The 17,656-nt window shown below is 45.8% G+C and overlaps 1 protein-coding gene across 1 annotated transcript in view; it reads left to right on the plus strand.

The window, feature by feature from the left end:
• The first annotated feature begins 5,902 nt into the window (after positions 1–5,902).
• The window catches only part of xkr7b (XK, Kell blood group complex subunit-related family, member 7b), a 339,511-nt gene continuing 327,757 nt past the window's right edge, over positions 5,903–17,656 (plus strand). Inside the window, exon 1 of the mRNA XM_072514961.1 lies at positions 5,903–6,736. Coding sequence (XP_072371062.1) covers positions 6,102–6,736 — 635 coding nt within the window. The 5' untranslated portion in view covers positions 5,903–6,101. The remainder of the gene's footprint in view (positions 6,737–17,656) is intronic.

Genomic DNA, 17,656 nt, shown 5'->3' on the forward strand with positions numbered 1-17,656 from the left:
GGTCCCGCTGTGGAGTCTTTCATCGCTTTCTGTGCGGAGTCAGGGACTCTTCATGGTCCGTGGACCACTCTCTTGGTGTCAGGCCGCAGCAGAATCCTGTACTCATGGTTTGGGATGTCGTCTATGCTGGGCTGAGGATCCTCAAATCCGAAGAACTCGCCCATGACTGTGTCGAATGCTTCAATGTACAACACATCTCGTTGCGGTTCGGATTTGATACTGAGGTTGCCACGTCCAATGATGAAATCATCGCCTGAGTCGTAGTCTTCAAGGACTAAATCGTCTCTTAGGGCGGGGCTAACTGCTTGTTGCAGGGTTCTGCGGAGGTTACTTTCAGCTACTGGTCGAAGTTCAGGCATTCTGCTGTCGTTCCAGGTGAAAGAATTGTGTTTTCTGGCTTTAAATTTTTTCAAAACTATTTTGGGACATTTCCCCTTTACGTGGGCGTGGGCTGGGGCCTCTGAGGTCATGACGCTTGTGACGTAGAGCGTAGGAATGGATTGCGCATGTGCAGATCGCTTTTCCTTCACTGTGCGCTCTTTTCGGAACTGCACATGCGCGGCTTCTCACGCATGCCCAAAACACTTTCGCCGGTTTGCGTCTTCTTGGGAACTGCGCATGTGCGGCTCCTTGTGCAAGATGACTGCCAATCAAAATTGCTGTTTGCCTCTGCTGCAAGTCTACCTTTGCTTTGTGGTGAGTATAGGCACCAGTTTTACCTATTTCTGTTGTGTTCACCTCGCAGTAGTTTTCAAACTTGTCCAGGACTGCCTGGAAGTCTCTCTTGTCCTGCCCTGTGGAGTACTTGAAGGAGTTGAAGATTTCTGTTGCACTTTCACCCGCAGTGGTGAGTAGAAGATCTATCTTCTCAGCATAGGCCACGCCATCTAGGTCGGATGCTACCATGTAAATCTCAATTCTCTGCTTGAATGCACGCCAGTTGGCACTGAGATTGTCGTGGTACCTGAGCTGCTGAGGAACCGGAATCTCAATCATCTTGCCTGGGTGCTGTTGCTGATAGTCACGGATCTTGCTGAGTTGAACTATATAGATTCAACAGGTACTACTGGTACCATGTTGTGTTATGTACTCTGGGATAACACAGGTTGCAACTCGATGCAGCTTTGACCAAAAGATACTCCAGACTTTGAAGCAAGTTCGATGTGATTTATTCAACCATTAGCACAGTTCTCTATGAGTTCGAGTCTCTTGCTAATTTTGCTATAGTAACTCAGTCTAACTAACCAGTCTGCTCTAAGCCACGTGGTGGGTGTGATGCTTCTGATCTGCCCCTGTCCTACTCTCTAAGTGTCGCCTGTGGAAAGAGACAGAGCATGTGTGCCCTGTCCTTATCTCTGGGTTGTGTAATGCACCCTTGTGGTAGTGTCACCTCTGGCTGTCTTGACTGCCCATTGATCGTGTCCTATTCTATGTGTTCATTAGCTGTATGTCTGCATATCACGACGTCTCTGGTGCTCCCTCTAGTGTTTACTTAGTCGTAGTGTATTTACATTAATCCCTTGTGTATTTACAGTGATGCATATCATCACATGAACTACATTTCATTTGTCTTGTGAAAGACAAGAAGGTAAAGTGTGAGGTCAGTGTTGGTAGGATTGCGGGCTTCCTCATGGTGCAAAGTGTAAGTGACCACATGCACCTTGCTTTACCGGCAATCCATGTTAGCTCTTCCCTAAATGGGAACAAAAAGAAATTCCACTCATTCAGTACCCAGCTGATGTATGACCATAGGCCGCGAATCTTGCAGGTCAATTGTCTGGATCCTAGATCAGCCATGATGCTATCATTCTGCACAGTCCATTGTGCCAGCTGCAATTGAACCATCACAGCAAACCAAAGGGTGATAAATGAATAGGTGGCAAGGGCTATCCAATGACAACATGGCTCATGACCCTGGTATGCAAATCACACACATGTACACTTGTGTTTAAAATAATAGTTATGCCAGCACATGAAATGTGATGGAGCAGACAATTGATATGCTGAAACAGTGGGTGGAATTTTCTGCATCTTCCCTCTGTGGCATGGTTTTGTGGTGGCGGAGGTGGCATGCCATTGGCCAGTGCTGGGATTTTCTGGTCTCGGTGATGTCAACAGTTTTTTTCTCTGTCTCACACCCTCTGCTGCTGGCGAACCTGCTGGGTGAGAACTGCTGGAAAATTTCAACCAATACCTCTAATGCCTCGACCACTCTGGAGGAGCCCTGAAATATTCAGCAAAGGTGATGTCCAGATTCATGATGATCTAATGTATGCTGTAGAACCTGAACATCTAGAGGGGAAATCCCTTGCCACTAACTATATGGTGAGCAATCGAGGAGTCAAGGGAGGAGGAAGATAACCTGTTTTGTGAAGATCTCATCCAAGTTCAATACAACTAACTACACCCAATTTCCCATTCACCAATCGTTCCACACCTTACTTTCCCTCTGTCACTGACTATCACCCATCGCAGAATTTGATTGGGATAATGAGAAAATAAAGAACACAGAAAATCAACATTTCAAACCAAAGTTCTGATTGAAATCATGCCATATTGTAAACAGAGGTCAGCTAATCAGCCTTGTGCATTCCCCGAGAGCTTGACTTTTGTGTACCTTTGTCCGTCTTAGAGCCCATACACCAGTGATAGCCTCATTGTTGCAGCATGGCTGGTGGAAGGCTGCTGACTTTCAGTAGGGGAAACTGCAGGTGGCCTTGGAGGATAACCTTAAACTGCTCTGCGCCTGGAAGGTTTACACAATCTTGACATGGGTAGCAGCAATGTGAGGTGGCTGGCTGTCAGGCAACAGTAAAGGAGCTGGTGGATTGGCAAGGGTGGGACATGAATGCTATCTTCCGGAGAGAGAACAGCAGATTCATGCTCTATGGAGTGACGGCTACTTGCCCAAAGCAGCACCTCAACAATCTTACTAATCTGTTGGAGGGCAGATTGCTCGATTGCTTTTAGCTTGGTTGCAAATTGCAATCCACAACCATGATGGGAGCAGTTAGAACTGGTATGGCAGCAAGCTGAACTCCACATGTCTTGAGTCTAGGTTTCTACTACAGCACTCGATGTTGGGTGGCTGCTGCCTGTGCTGCAACAGAAGCTACAACATTGGTCATCAGAGGCTGTATCATGGAGGGATCCAAGAGTATGCTGAAGGAGTTGGCCATTACTTATGCTGGAAATAATGCACTACAAACTCTGTGCAAAGTCATGTGCCATGTTGATTCTGGACTTCTTTACATCACTTTGTATTGATTGCTGTCATTCTGGAAAGCTTCTCAATGCACCATGCTTTTTGTTATGCGCACCTATCAATGCTCTTCTGTAGGTTTCTCCAATAAAGTTCACATCTGAGTCCTTTGCTGTGGGACCAATATGCAAGCTCGTCCTCCAGTAAGCAGGCACGTTCACTTTTCTTTTTCTTTTATAAATTTAGAGTACCCAATTCATTTTTTTCCAATTAAGGGGCAATTTAGCGTGGCCAATCCACCTAACCTGCACATCTTTGCTTTGTGGGGGCGAAACCCACACAAACACGGGGAGAATGTGTAAACTCCGCACAGACAGTGACCCAGAGCCGGGATCGAACCAGGGACCTCTGTGTGGTGAGGCAGCAGTGCTATCCACGTGCTGCCCCATGTCCACTTTTCTTGTTCCCTGCCCTAGCTACAACCAATTCGTACCCAATGCATCATCACATGCAGAGTCCATCTGTAATCTATCCTTTAAGATAAACAGTGGCAATATCTGAGCTGGTGGCTGTGGGTGTGACGTTAAGTGACAGCATTATGTCTTCACCATCATGGTCTTCCTGACATTCCTCCACTATGTGGCCAGTTTGCATTTCTTGGGTATCTGGGAAAGGTAAGGATATGGTGCAGGAACGGTTAGTTGTGCAAATAAAAGGAGCATGTTTACACAATCTGCAGTTTGTAAATCAGAAGTGTCATGTGAGGGTCCCTTTAAGAAAAGTGTGTGTTATCAAATGGCTGCAGTGATGTCACTATGTGGGTGGAGCTGGGCTGTGATTCTGTCTTATACTTTCGTGTTGAGCTGGAAGCTGAGTTTTTTGGTTTCGTTTTCAGTTGGGAGCTGCATTCAAACAAAGAAGGTGTATTTTTGGTCTCTCTCTCTGCATGCTAAAGAATGTCTCCAGACCACTTGATAACTTCAAATTAATACCTGTTTTCTGAAAGGAATTCAAACCTACAGTTTTGGTTGAAAAAGAGTGTTTGGCTTATGGATGTTGTTAGGAAGGTTATTAAGGGTTACCTACAGAGTATAGTATCTTTGGGGGGGGGGGGGCTATTTGTGTTCGTAGTTGATAAGATGTTTACTGTGTGTTTATAAAATGTTAACTGAATTCATCGAAGAAACATTGGTTTGCTTAAAAATTCTTAAGGTCTCTGTTGCATAACACCTGGAAAGTAGGCCCTTGTGTTCCTCATAACCAAAACCTATTAAAGGTTTTAGGTCAGGTAAACTCCATGATATACTTTGGAGTTTTCTAAACCCTGGCCCATAACAGAAGAGCGTGTGATATTTGAAAAAAGTGGGATGTGAGGAGGATCAGGTGTACAATTTCCAGGGAGAGAGATATAGACAGTAGCTAGGAGGAAAGACAATTGCTATGTCCTTCCTGTAATGATATGTATATAGTCAGGTTAGTGAAGGGTTAATAATTACATCTCTGTAAATTGGGGTAAATTTATGTGTGTTCTGCAGAAGTCGGCAAACATTCCAATAGTTTGGAGACAGTGAAAGAGTCCCTCATCTTCAGTCATTTCCTTGGTCACTGCCTCTGAAATGGTCACCTCATTCAGCCCCTCTCCTCTACGGATGTTGCGACAGCATCAAAGTCCTTGGCACTTGACTCCTTATGTTGATGATCTCCACAGCCAATTGCCCTCACTAGTTTTTGACAATGTATCTAGAGCATCTCCTCCCCTGCCCAATGGCTGCAGAACACCACTCCTTTCCACCTTCGCCATCAAGACCACCAGTGCACCTTCCATTGTGTCATTTCTCACTCTTCCCCAAGTAGCATTCTCTTCAACCGGGACTCCCTCCATATGTTTAAGCCACAATGCACTGCCTTTAAGAGGTGCACACAAGCCTTAAGCAGTGCAGACTATCTTCAAGTGCTGCTTGCCTCTCACGATATTGCCCCACCATGCTCATGTGTCCAGACAGTAAACAAATCAGTTAACATTGGCTGCTCCAAGAGATCCCAGAAGGGCAGCACAAAGACTCACAGAATCGTGCATTGTGACCCTGCTCCACCTTTTCAGGGCCTATCCAGTTTAGCCCATACCTCATAAAACCCCACACATGAGACAGTTATGCCAATTTATATTAAGTAACACTGCCCCCAAGTGAATGTTCATTAAACTCGTGATTCCACAAGAAATCTGACTTCCCTTGGACTAACTGGCTTTCACATTGATGTTGAGATACAGGGCCATTGTGGTCACTATAAGGGGCAGTCTTGACCACTGGAAATGCTAAACTTCATCACTAGGCAATGCCTGATGGGGGAGGAAGTAGAATTAAATGTTTGGTAGCTATAAGGCCACAATAGTGAAGATCTCTGAATCCTTCTTAGATTATCCCCGTGCAAGCAAAGTGTAAAAACAAAATGTCGTACATGGGTGGATCAGACGGTGCAGATGTAAAAGGAGGTGCAAAATGTGTGTTCCTGACGCCAGCCTGCCCGGGGGTGTAATGATGATCAGGCTATTGTGCCTGTTGAATTCTTGCCTGGGTCTGTGTGTGAGACAAAAGGGTGAAGCGCCTGTGCAGACTCGGTGATGTAGCCACGTTAATGGAGCTGGGCTCCAGTGGGAGGGAGGGTCAGATCCCGCAGATCCAGTGGCTGTGCCGCCAGAGCGGGGAGGAGCGGGAGCGCAGGGGAGCAGGCGCTTCATTCTGCCTCTCTCTCTGTGTCCACAGCACAGCCCCACCCGCAGCCGCCGGAAGTGTGCCCCCCTCTCTCTCTCTCTGTGTGGCAGCAGGTTTAAAAAAGGGCTCCTGCGGAAGTGAGTGCCAATCCAAGGGGGAGGGGGGCAGGTATTCGCTGCTTCTTCAACATGGCTGCAAAGTCGGACGGGATGGGAGGGACGGCGGTGCAGAATTCAGGTCAACGCCCAGCGGAGAGTGAGTGCGGGGAGAGGGGCTTGTCCTCCTCCGCCTCCTGCCCCTGTGCCGGGGCCCCGGGCCCGGCGGCCGCCGCCTGCCCCTCGGCCGCCTCCTCCTCCCATTGTTGTGAGCAGGGGGGCTCCAGCTGCTGCCACAGCTCCTGCCTCAACTCGGTGCTGCGCCGGCGGGAGGAGTACTCGCTGGCGGACTGCTGCTGGATCCTGGGCGCCCTGCTCGTCTTCTTCTCGGACGGGGCGACAGACGTGTGGCTGGCCGTGGACTATTACTTCCAAGGCGACTACTGGTGGTTCGGGCTGACGCTCATCTTCGTGGTGGTGCCGTCCCTGGTGGTGCAGGTGCTGAGTTTCAGGTGGTTCGTCTACGACTATTCGACCGGCGGCGGGAGCAGTGCCCGAGCCCGGGCAGCGGCAGCGGGGGGAGCCGCTGGTGAAGCAGCCGAGCGTTTCAGCACCAAGGACAGCGACGTGGGGCAGCGCCGGAGGAGCGGCTCCTCCACCTGCTGCCGCCTGTGCATGTGGTTCCTGCAATCTCTCATCCACATCCTGCAGCTTGGACAGGTCTGGAGGTAAAATAAATAAAAACTGCAACAATCCCCCCCCCCCCTATTGCTCGCTCTTTGCTTCCAATTGGGGAACCCTGCAACACCCCAGCCCTGTTTTAATAAGACCCTTCTGATCGGTGTGCCTGTTCCCCACAGGCAGGCTTTGTAGGCAAGGTAGCAATTCGAGAGTGGCATCCAGTGTAACTTCCCCCCCCCCCCCCCACCTTTTTTGTAAAGAGGTAAAATAGAACCTCCAGTCTGTGTGGCGTGAATTTCTGTCTGTCGGTTCTGCTGCTCTGAATCCAAATTTGCTAACTTGTTATGGATGGGGTATGTTAACCAATTGAGCAATGCATATAACGAAGAAACTGCGATTATGGCATAGCAGTTTATGAGCAGGATGATAATTTTAGGTTGAATTTAATTTTGCAAGCGGGAAAAAAGCGATTAAAGGGGGAATATTTGTTCGCGTCAACGTGTCTGCTGAAGTAAGTTCATATGTGGAAATGTCTTCAAAATTACTGGTGTTCTCCGATTAACTTTTTTTTAGTTCTGATTTATACAACACTGCAATCATGAGAGTAATTTCCGGAGTTGGCCTGAATGGTGGTAACAATGCAAGCTGATAGATAATCCGAAATGTCAGGAGTAGCCAAGAGAGACACCGAATGATAGACTTAAGAAATAGAGTTAGGATTCTACAATAGGACTGCTGGCTCAACACATTGAAGGGAATTATTGCTGACTTTGAATATATCACTGCTTTAAAAATGGCATTAGTAGTGATCTGTTTTTATGAACAAGAAAAGGCTAGTGGTTACTTTCAGCCTGCTCTGCACATATTTTTTTTTAATAGCATTTGACGACTGCCTGTTATAACTGACAATTTTTTTTGTTTTTAAATCCTGACACATTCCTAAGAACCCGAGGGGTTTACTGCAGTAAATCAGGAACTTCTGTGCTCTGGGGAGAACTATGATGTGCTATAAATTAGACTTTTAGTTAGATAATTATTTCTGCATGGCTAAGCTTTTAATAGGGAAATGTATGATTTGAGATCTACTCCACTTGAAGTATTAATGTAAAAGTTATATTATTCCATTCACATGTTTTGTTAGCCTGTTTTCAGTAATACCTTTGTATTGCAGGCTATTTAGTTTGAAGTTGAGTTAGAGTGGCAAAGCATGATGATAGCAAACCAGTTATACCTTTTTTTTGCAAACTTATTCTCACAGTAGACTCTTAACATAGTGGTATGAAAAGCCAGTACCCAATTAAAATGACAATTTGAAAGGCACCAATAAAGACATTTCTGGCAGGTATTCCTATGTTGGTGTGGGAGATGGGAACGACATCCCACCACCCACCACAATGACTATCCATTGATAGCACCATAATAGCAACTATTGTACTGGACTTAACATTTGGCTCAAATGGAATCCTTACTGACAGCACTGCAAAAGATTTTTGGTATAAATCAATAGCAACTTGTACTTTAACCATCACAAAGAAATTGGTTATGCCATGATGTGCAAACTAATGGCGATTGCAGGACAACATGTGATGTTTGCACAGATATTAATCTAATCTACTTTACTGAACAAGTTACTGATGACACTTTTTTAAAGGTTTACAATGGCCTGAATCTTCTGATGGCAACAGCAGTGAATGTTGAGACAATTACTGCTGTTGCACATTGGAACCCTGTAGCAGTTGTAACCCACGCACATGTGTGACATTTGCATGGGAAGTTGAAACTACGCTGCCTGGGCCTCCTCAGAGCTTGCCTCCAACTTGGTATCAGAGACTTGGGCCTGATGCCTTATTCCAGTGGTCTCCAACCTGTTTAAGTACAAGATCACTTTAGAATCTAACTTGGCTTTACTAAAACCCCCTAACATGTATAACACTAACCTATTTTTAGTGTGCAAGCACAAGTATTAGACTATCTGTGAGTGCTGAAGAGCTTGGGTTGCAATTTCAGATGGCCAGTCTCATACAGTCCATCAGGTGGGCATCTGTGAGATGAGTGCGATACTTGGACTTTATGATTTTCATCTGGGAGAAAAGCCATCTCACAGAAATATGTTAAACCAAAGTAGGCCTTCACCTTAAGTGGGCAGGATGTCCGAAGAGGGTGCTTTTCTGTCTACAGTTCCCCAAACGTCTTTGTCCCTTGACCTAGCTTTCAGCTCTGTCCTTTTACATGGTGATGATTTCTATGTCAAGTCCAGAGCTTTGTTCAAACAGTTGCTGAAATTGTGCTGTCAGTTCTCCAATGGCCACTTGAAGAAAAGGATTTGAGACAAACATAGTGATTTGGTCCATCTTGTCTAACTCCTGAAATCGTCTGTTGAATTCCTTTTCCAATTTGTTCAGGTGGTTACAGAATTTGTTTGGATGGAACCCTTTCTGATTGACCTATTGTTGAATTTTCTCCAGACTTGGGGAGTGCACAGTAATTGTGGGTTCTTTAACTGTGAGGAACACAGGCCAGTTTCAACTTTAATGCATTCACTGCACTGATCATGTGTGACAAGTCTCTGTCTCCCCTCTGCAGTTTGTGATTCAGCTCATTCAATGTTGCACTTATATCTGTAAGGATTGCCAAGACTAGCAGCCACATATTATCTGACAGCTCGCTGTATGCCTCATTTCTTGATTTAAGAAAGGTGACAATTTCAGGACGATCTAAAAATCTCTGGAGGACTTTTCCTCCACTTATCCCCCTCACATCAGCATGAAGGATTAGTTCACCGTAGGTGGCATCAAGCTCATCAAGTAACAATTGGAACAAGCGATTGTTGCAGAGCTCTGGCATGAATTGAGTTGAGGATCTTGACAATAACTGTCATTATATGAGAAATATCAATAATCTTGCTTGCTAGCTCTTGTTGGTGGATAACACAGTGGTAATTGACAAAGGAGTGGAATTCAGGATTATTTCTCAAATGTGAATTGACACCCAGCATGAACAATTTACCATTGTTTGTAATTGAAACCAATTCCTTGATCTGAATGATTTACTCAGATGTATGTAAACCTTTTTGAATTCGGTGTGGGCATCCTCACCTATTATCCTCTCCAGAGTGACCAGGGTGAGTCTTTGAATGTTTTCATTTGCATGACAATCAGCTGGGCCATACACATTATGTCTACTGATTCATCAAACTGCAGTGAGAAACATTCACGACCTGATAAGTCTTGGTGCATTTGCTGAGACACATCCTCTGACAACAATTCCACCCTTCTGGCTACTGTTGCAGCTTTCATAATTTCATCTTTGTTTTTTCAAGTCTTTGAAAAAGGTGTCAGCAGCAACCATCATAGCCTCCTTGATAACTTTTCCATCAGTGAACGGTTTCTTACGTTTCGCCAGCAGATGGCTCATGCAAAAAGACACCCTTTTGCTGGCATTGCTTTTAGCCACAGGTTTTGAAAAGTGACAAATTCCTTTAATTCCTCTACCCTCTTAGTCCAAATCTCGCTGTTGAAAGGGAAATTTTCTTGAAATATTTGCATGCATTGTCTTGTGATGACGTTCCAAATTACCTCCTTTACTCAAGGCTACATTCTGTTGAGAAATGAGTCAAATGGTTTTGTCTTTGACATTCGTAAAGAAAATTTTGTTTTCCCATTCTTGGTGGAAATCGTAGGTTTTTGCCCTCTTAGAGGTTCCTGGCTCCTCGCTCATCAGTTTGTTTTCATGCAGCTTATTCAAGTTTTGTTATCTGCAAAAATCTTGTTGCCTGAGTCTCATGGACTTTTGGTCAACAGGCAATGAGCTGATTCAGTCATCATTGAGAATTCCCAGACTTGCATGGTTCAGCATACAATGAGCTGATTGCTCTTCATTAATAGAAATCCCAAGTTTAGTGCAATTTGGCATGGTTCGTCAGACTGTTCGAGACCCCACGATAGACCTGTCGATTGTGATCGACTCTTTGGAGACCGCTATATTATACCTATCCTGATATTTACCTCCATCTTTTCTGCTGTTAATCTTGACATGGGACAGTGATTAACAGCAGGAGCTGTATCAGGCCGGCATAAAATACATCCCTGACGATTCTGTGGTGAGACCACATCTGGAGTACTGTTACCAATCTCCTTTATTTAACGAAAGATACACATGCAGTGGAAGTATTTCCAAGAAGGTTGACTAGATTAATACTTGGAGATGGGCAGGTTGATTATAAGAAAAGATTGGACGGGTTAGGCTTGTCTGCTGGCGTCCAGAGTAAGAGATGACTTATTTGAAACATGTAAGAGATGACTTATTTGAAACATGTAAGATCCTGAGGTGACTTGACAGGATGGATATGGAAAGGATGTTTCCTCCTTTGGGAGAATCTAGAACTAGGGGCCACTGTTAAAAATAAGTGGCCGCCATTTAAAATGGAGGTGAGGTAAATATTTTTCACTCCAAGAGTTGTGGTATTTTGGAATTCTCTTCCCTTCCTCTGAATGTGTTGGAGGCAGAGCCTTTGAATAGCTATAAGGCATAAGTGGGTAGATTCTTGATAAGCCTGGGACTGTGAGGTTATTGGTTGTAGACAAGAATGTGAAGAGGTAAAAAAAAAATGTAAATTATTTTTTATTCTCCTTTTTCACATTTTCTTCAAAACTTACACCCATCAACAAACAGTAAACGGTAATGAATACAATGTCAATCCCCTTATTAAGAACAACGATCCCATCCTCCCACAACTCCCAAACAACAGCCCGCATGACAACATAAACATCAAATAAAAAACAAAAAGGAATCAAGAATCGCCCATAGCCCACCCCCCAAACCCCCCTGCTAATATTCAAGGAAATCCAATCCCCGAAAGTGTACAATGAATGACACCCATGTATTGTAGAACACCCCTCCTCCCAGAGTCCTCCCCTCAAAACCTATTCTACCAGGCTCTGATGGCCGCAGCCCCTCCCCCCACCTCACTCCCGTTCACTGGCCGGCTTAAACCAGCCAGTGTGGAGGCCCCTGCCCCGGCCTCATTTCCCTCCAATCCCCTCCCCCCTGCCCGGTCCCAGGAAAACAAAGAAATCCCCTTTAACACACAACTTCAGTGTAAACACACAAATCCCAAAGAACCATCATTGTAAAACAAAATCCCAACTCTTACCTTGTCCAAATAGACAACGTTGACTCATTTAGCACATATACCAATATGCAGTGAAAAAATAAAGCTACATACACTTCTACAAAGGCCCTACCCTCAGTACAAGTCCAATCCTCAGTCCCATTTCTCAATTCTGTCCCAGTCCTTCTGCCTTCACAAACACCTCCGCCGCTTCCACCGTCTCAAAATAAAAGTCTTCGGATTTGGTGGTCATCCTCAACTTAGCTGGGTACATGCCGCACACACCTTGCTGTTATACAGTGCCGTCTTCATATGGCCGAAGGCCGCCCGCCTCCTCGCCAACTCCACCGTAAAGTCCTGGTATATACGTATACCAGCTCCAGCCCACTGCACCTCCCGCTTCTGCTTTGCCCAACACAGGACCTTCTCCTTCACACGGTACCTATGGAAACAAATAGTCACTGCTCTTGGCGGCTCATTTCCCTTTGGTATAGGCCTCCACACCTTAGGAGCCCGATCCAGTTCGCACTGAGGGGATCTTGCCCCTCCCCCAACAGCTCCGCCAACATCTTGGCAAAATACTCTGTCGGCCTCGGGCCCTCCACCCCTTCGGGCAGACCCATGATCCTCAAATTTTGCCGCCAAGATCTGTTTTCCAATTCCTCCACTTTGGCTCGCAGACCCTTGTTGGCCTCCACCACCCTCTGCAGCTCCTCACCCATCAAGATGAGTTGATCACTGTGTTGCGACAATGCCACTTCCACTTCCTTCAGGGTCTCACCCTGCTTTCGATATCGCCGCCCTCACCGGGGCAATCGCCTCCTCCACTGGCACCTTCAATACCGCCACCATCTCCTTCGTCATCACCTCCATGTGCTTTGTGAACTGTTTTTCAAGTGCCACGGCCATTACCTCGGTCTTTTCTGCCGTGAGCAGTGCGGCCTCACCCGGCGCCCCAGCCGCCGCCTTCCTTCCAGTTGCTGAGCCGACATTTCCACTCGACGGCGAACCTTCATTAGTCCCCTTCTTTGCGGCCATTTTCCTTTGGGTTTTGGACATCTTCCTTCCTTGTCTTCCTGCACTTATTTAACCAAAAATTGCCCCTGGGACCGGGCATTAAATTCTAAAAAAATCAAGCCTCGAGCAGGAGCCCTCCAATGTGCGACCTCCTCCAACATGCCGCCACCGGAAGTCATGTCGATCAGCTATCATCTTATTGAATGCTGACAAGGCTCGAGGGACTGAGTGGCCTACCCTCCCAGTTCCTTTTTCATATGTTCATAATGCCCAACCATTCTTCACTCCACCACAAACTCATAACAGCAATTAAGTCTTAAACATTAGAATTCGTTTTTTAAAAAATGCTTAACTTAAGTCGTGCTAAGAGTACTAACCTTAAGGAGAGTCATTTGAGCTGGTGACATCAGAAGGGGTCATGGCCTTGCCCCCCCCCCCCCCCCCCCACTTCACTAGTCATTCTCCTGGGTCCCTGCAATGATACCCCATTCCTTGCTCTGGGACAGGATGTCCCCACTGGAAGGGCAAGAAAAGATAAAGGCTGTACCTCTGGTTGCATGACTCCTGTGGCATGGTCACTGAGCAGAAAATCTGAACAAATATGTTTCTATTGGCTATTAACATGTATTTTCTTCGAATGGCTGTAGTATTTTCTTTGAATGGCTGTAGATAGAACAGGTCTGTATAACTGAGACTATGCCAGATTGATTCCAGAATGTAATTAACAACTCTCACTTGTGTACCCACTCAACACCTCAGTGACTTTTATTATTGAGCTTATTTTGGATAGAAGATTGACTTTCCATAATAGAACAGGGGCAATATTTTCAGTTTATTAGCCAAGCATGTGACCTGATATGAATGGAAAAATGTAGGTCATTCGGGAACACACTATGCTGAACAAGCAATGGCATCTGAATCCTGAAATTCAACTCTTATTGTGTCTGAATATGCAGGTCACGTATGGAAACTTTAGTGCTTCTGCATGTCCCTGCTATACTTTGTATTTTGAAATATAGAATTTAATCAATGTTCTCATTTGACTTCAGCATTGTACGCTTAAACATGATTAAAGACTGGTGCAGTGGGTTATTGCACTGCGCCCCCTCCCCCTACATATAGATTGATATAATTGAAGTTCCATTTTTTTTAAATTGGCTGTAAAGATAAAATAAATTCTGATAATCTCCGCCAGAGATATGAGTGAGTATAGATCTATAGGGGTAGGCTGGCACTCCATTGAGAGAGCCTATGGAGGCAGATGGTGTGGGGAATGGGAAATTTGCACGAAATGAATAATGCTCTTCCATAGCTAGGATAACATTGGGCATGATCTAGCGGCCTCGCCGCTCCCAACTCTGGAAGTGGAGGGGCCAGTAAATCTTGCCAGAGGCCTCTAGCGAGATCTCGCGAGGTGTCATGACTTGGATTGTGCTGATCGGAGGTTCCCGGGGGGTTGGGCTCTGGGCAGGGTGGTACCTTGGCACCCCAATACCATCATGGCACTGCCAGCCTGCCACATGGGTGCCACCCTGGCACTGCTAGGATGCCCAGGTGGCACAGGTTGCACCTTGCCGGTGCCAAGGATCAGGCTTGGGGGAATCCTGCCTTTGAAGTGGATGCGGGAGGGGGTTCTCGAGAACCCCTTAATCAGTGTGTTGGGGGGAAAGGGATCTGGGGGATCTGAGATCGGGCTCCATTTTTAATGCGGGGCTCGTTTGTGCAAGAAATGGGACAAAGTATGGCCTCGAAAGGGTGTTCCTCATTGAAGCCCAGAAATGAAGCAGAGTCCCATCTAATAGAACAATACAGAACAGGAACAGGCTCTTCGGCCCGCCAAGCCTGTACCGGTCATGATACCACCCTTGGCCAAAACCCTCAGTACTTCCTTGTGCCGTATCCCTCTATACCCATCCTATCCATGTATTTGTCGAGATGCCTTTTGAACACCGTTAATGTATCTGCTTCCACAACCCCCACTGGCAAGGCGTTCCAGGCATTCGCCACCCTCTGTTAAAAAAAAACCTGTCTCGCACGTCTCTTCGAAACTTTGCCCACGGACCTTAAACCTATGCCCCCTGGTGACTGACCCATCCACCCTGGGAAAGAGTGCCTGCCCATCCACTCTATCCATGCCCCTCATAATCTTGTAGACCACTATCAGGTCACCCCTAAACCTCTGTTGATCTAATAAAAACAGTCTGAGTCTATTCAGCCTCACCGCATAGCTAACACCCTCCACACCAGGCAACATCCTGGTAAAGCTCCTCTGCACCCTTCCCAAAGCCTCCACATCCTTCTGGTAGTGGCGACCAGAATTGTGCTCAATTTTCCAAGTGCGGCCATATCAAGGTTCCATGCAACTCTTGCATGACTTGCCAGTTTTTGTATTCGATGACTCATCCAATGAAGTCAAGCATTCCATCTGCTTTCTTGACTGTGTTGTCCACTTGTGTTTCCACTTTCAAAGATCTGTGGACCTGCACACCCAGATCCCTCTGACTTTCTATATTCCTCAGAGTTTTGCCATTTACGGTATATTTCCCCTCTGTCAGTCCTACCAAAATGCATTACCTCACATTTGTGTGGATTAAACTCCATTTGCCATTTCTCTGTCCAAGTCTCCAACCTATCTATGTCCTGCTGTATCCTCTAACAATCCTCCACACTATCTTCCACTCCACCAACCTCGGTATCATCCGCGAACTTACTAATCAGAGCAGCTACATGTTCCTCCAAATTGTTTATGTATCCTACAAACAACCGAGACCCCAGCATCGATCCCTGTGGAACACCACTAGTCACAACCTCCCTTTCAGAAAATGCCCTTTGCCGCCTGTGACCGAGCCAGTTCGTATCCATCGTACCACCTCACCTCTGATCCCGTGTGACTTCACCTTTTGTACCAGACTGCCATGAGGCACCTTGTCAAAGGCTTTACTGAAGTCCTTATAAATAATATCCACCACCCTCCCCATATCAATTATCTTTGGCACCTCCTCAAAAAACCCGATCAAGTTAGTGAAGCACGACCTCCCCTTACAAAATCATGCTGTCTATCGCCAATGAGTCCAGTTGTTTCCAAATGGGAATAAATCCTGTCCCTGAGAATTCTCTCCAGTAATTTAACTTACTACCGACGTGAGGCTCATCAGCCTATAGTTTCCTGGGTTATCCCTGCTACCTTTCTTAAACAGCGTTGCCACATTAGCTATACTCCAGTCCTCTGGGATCTCACCTGTAGCCATCCCAATGAGGAAGCAAAGATGTCAGTTAAGGCCCCAGAAATTTGCTCCCTTCCTTCGCTCAGTATTCTGGGGTAAATTCCATCTGGTCCAGGAGACTTATCTACCTTAATGTCTTTTAAAAGACCCAATACCTCCTCCTTTTCAATGTTAACATGATCCAGACTGTACACACACCCTACCCAAGAATCAACTTCCACAAAGTCCTTTTCTTTGGTGAACACTGATGCAAAGTACTCATTTAATACCTCGCCCATTTCCTCTGGCTCAACACATAGATTCCCCCCACTGTCCTTAAATGGTCCAATCCTTTCTCTGGCCACCCTTTTGTTTTTTTACAAATGAATAAAAAGATTTGGAATTCACCTTAATCCTACTTGCCAAGGACGTTTCATGACCCTCCCTAGCCCTCCTAATTTCCGGCTTCAGTACCTTCCTACTTTCTTTATGCACCTCCTCAAGGGTATTGACTGCTCCCACCCTTCTAGACCGTACAAACACATCCTTTTTCTTTTTGACAAGGTTCACAATATCCCTCGTTATTCCTCGGCTCCCTAAACTTCCATACTTATCCTTTGTTCTCTCAGGAACTTGACTTTCATGAATCCTAGTCAACTGTTGCTTGAAAGACTCCCACACGTCCGATGTTGATTTATCATCCAACAGTCGCAACCCAATCCAAATTCTTCAATTCCTGTCTAATGTTATAGTAATTTGCCTTTCCCCAGTTTAGCACCTTAACATGAGGGTTACCCTTTTCCCTAATTTTGATCACTACTCCCAAGATGTTCCCCTACTGAAACCTCAACCACCTGTCCAAGCTCATTCCCCAATACCAGGTCCAGTACTGCCCCTTTCCTAGTTGGACTACCTACATATTGCATCAAGAAGCTTTCCTGGGTACACCTTACAAACTCAGCCCCATCCAACCCCCTGGCACTAAGTGAGTCCCAGTCAATATAGGGGAAATTAAAATCCCCGACCAGAACATCCCTGTTACTTTTGCACCTATCCAAGATCTCTCTATCTATCTGCTCCTCTATCTCTCACTGGCAGTTGGGGGGCCTGTTATAAACACCCAACATTGTGATTGCCCCCTTCCTGTTCCTGAAATTTCCCAGATTGCCTCATTGTAAGAGCCCTCTGGGGTAGCAGTACGGCTATAATCTCCTTAACCAGTAATGCGACTTCCCCACTCCTTTTACATCCCCCTCTATCTCTCCTGAAGCATCTATATCCTCCAACGTTCAGCTGCCAATCCTGCCCTTCCTTTAACCACGTTTCTGCCACAACATCATAGTTCCAAGTACTAATAAGTGCTCTAAGTTCATCTGCCTTACCTGCTATACTCTGACATTGAAACAAATACACATCTAACCACTGCGTTTAAGCAGACAAGGTGATGTTGTTCTCTTATTTTTGTTCTGTATTTCCCCTTCAGTTATTACACCTTCTGAGCTAACGCTCTGGTTCCCACTCCCCAGCCATACTAGTTTAAATCCTCTCGAGTGACTCTAGGAAACTTCCTAGCCAAGATATTGGTCCTCCAGTTTAGATGCAATCTGTCCTCTTGTACAAGTCACACCTGCCCTGGA

The sequence above is a fragment of the Scyliorhinus torazame genome, chromosome 8, assembly GCF_047496885.1.
Source record: "Scyliorhinus torazame isolate Kashiwa2021f chromosome 8, sScyTor2.1, whole genome shotgun sequence".
NCBI classification, from domain to species: Eukaryota; Metazoa; Chordata; class Chondrichthyes; order Carcharhiniformes; family Scyliorhinidae; genus Scyliorhinus; species Scyliorhinus torazame.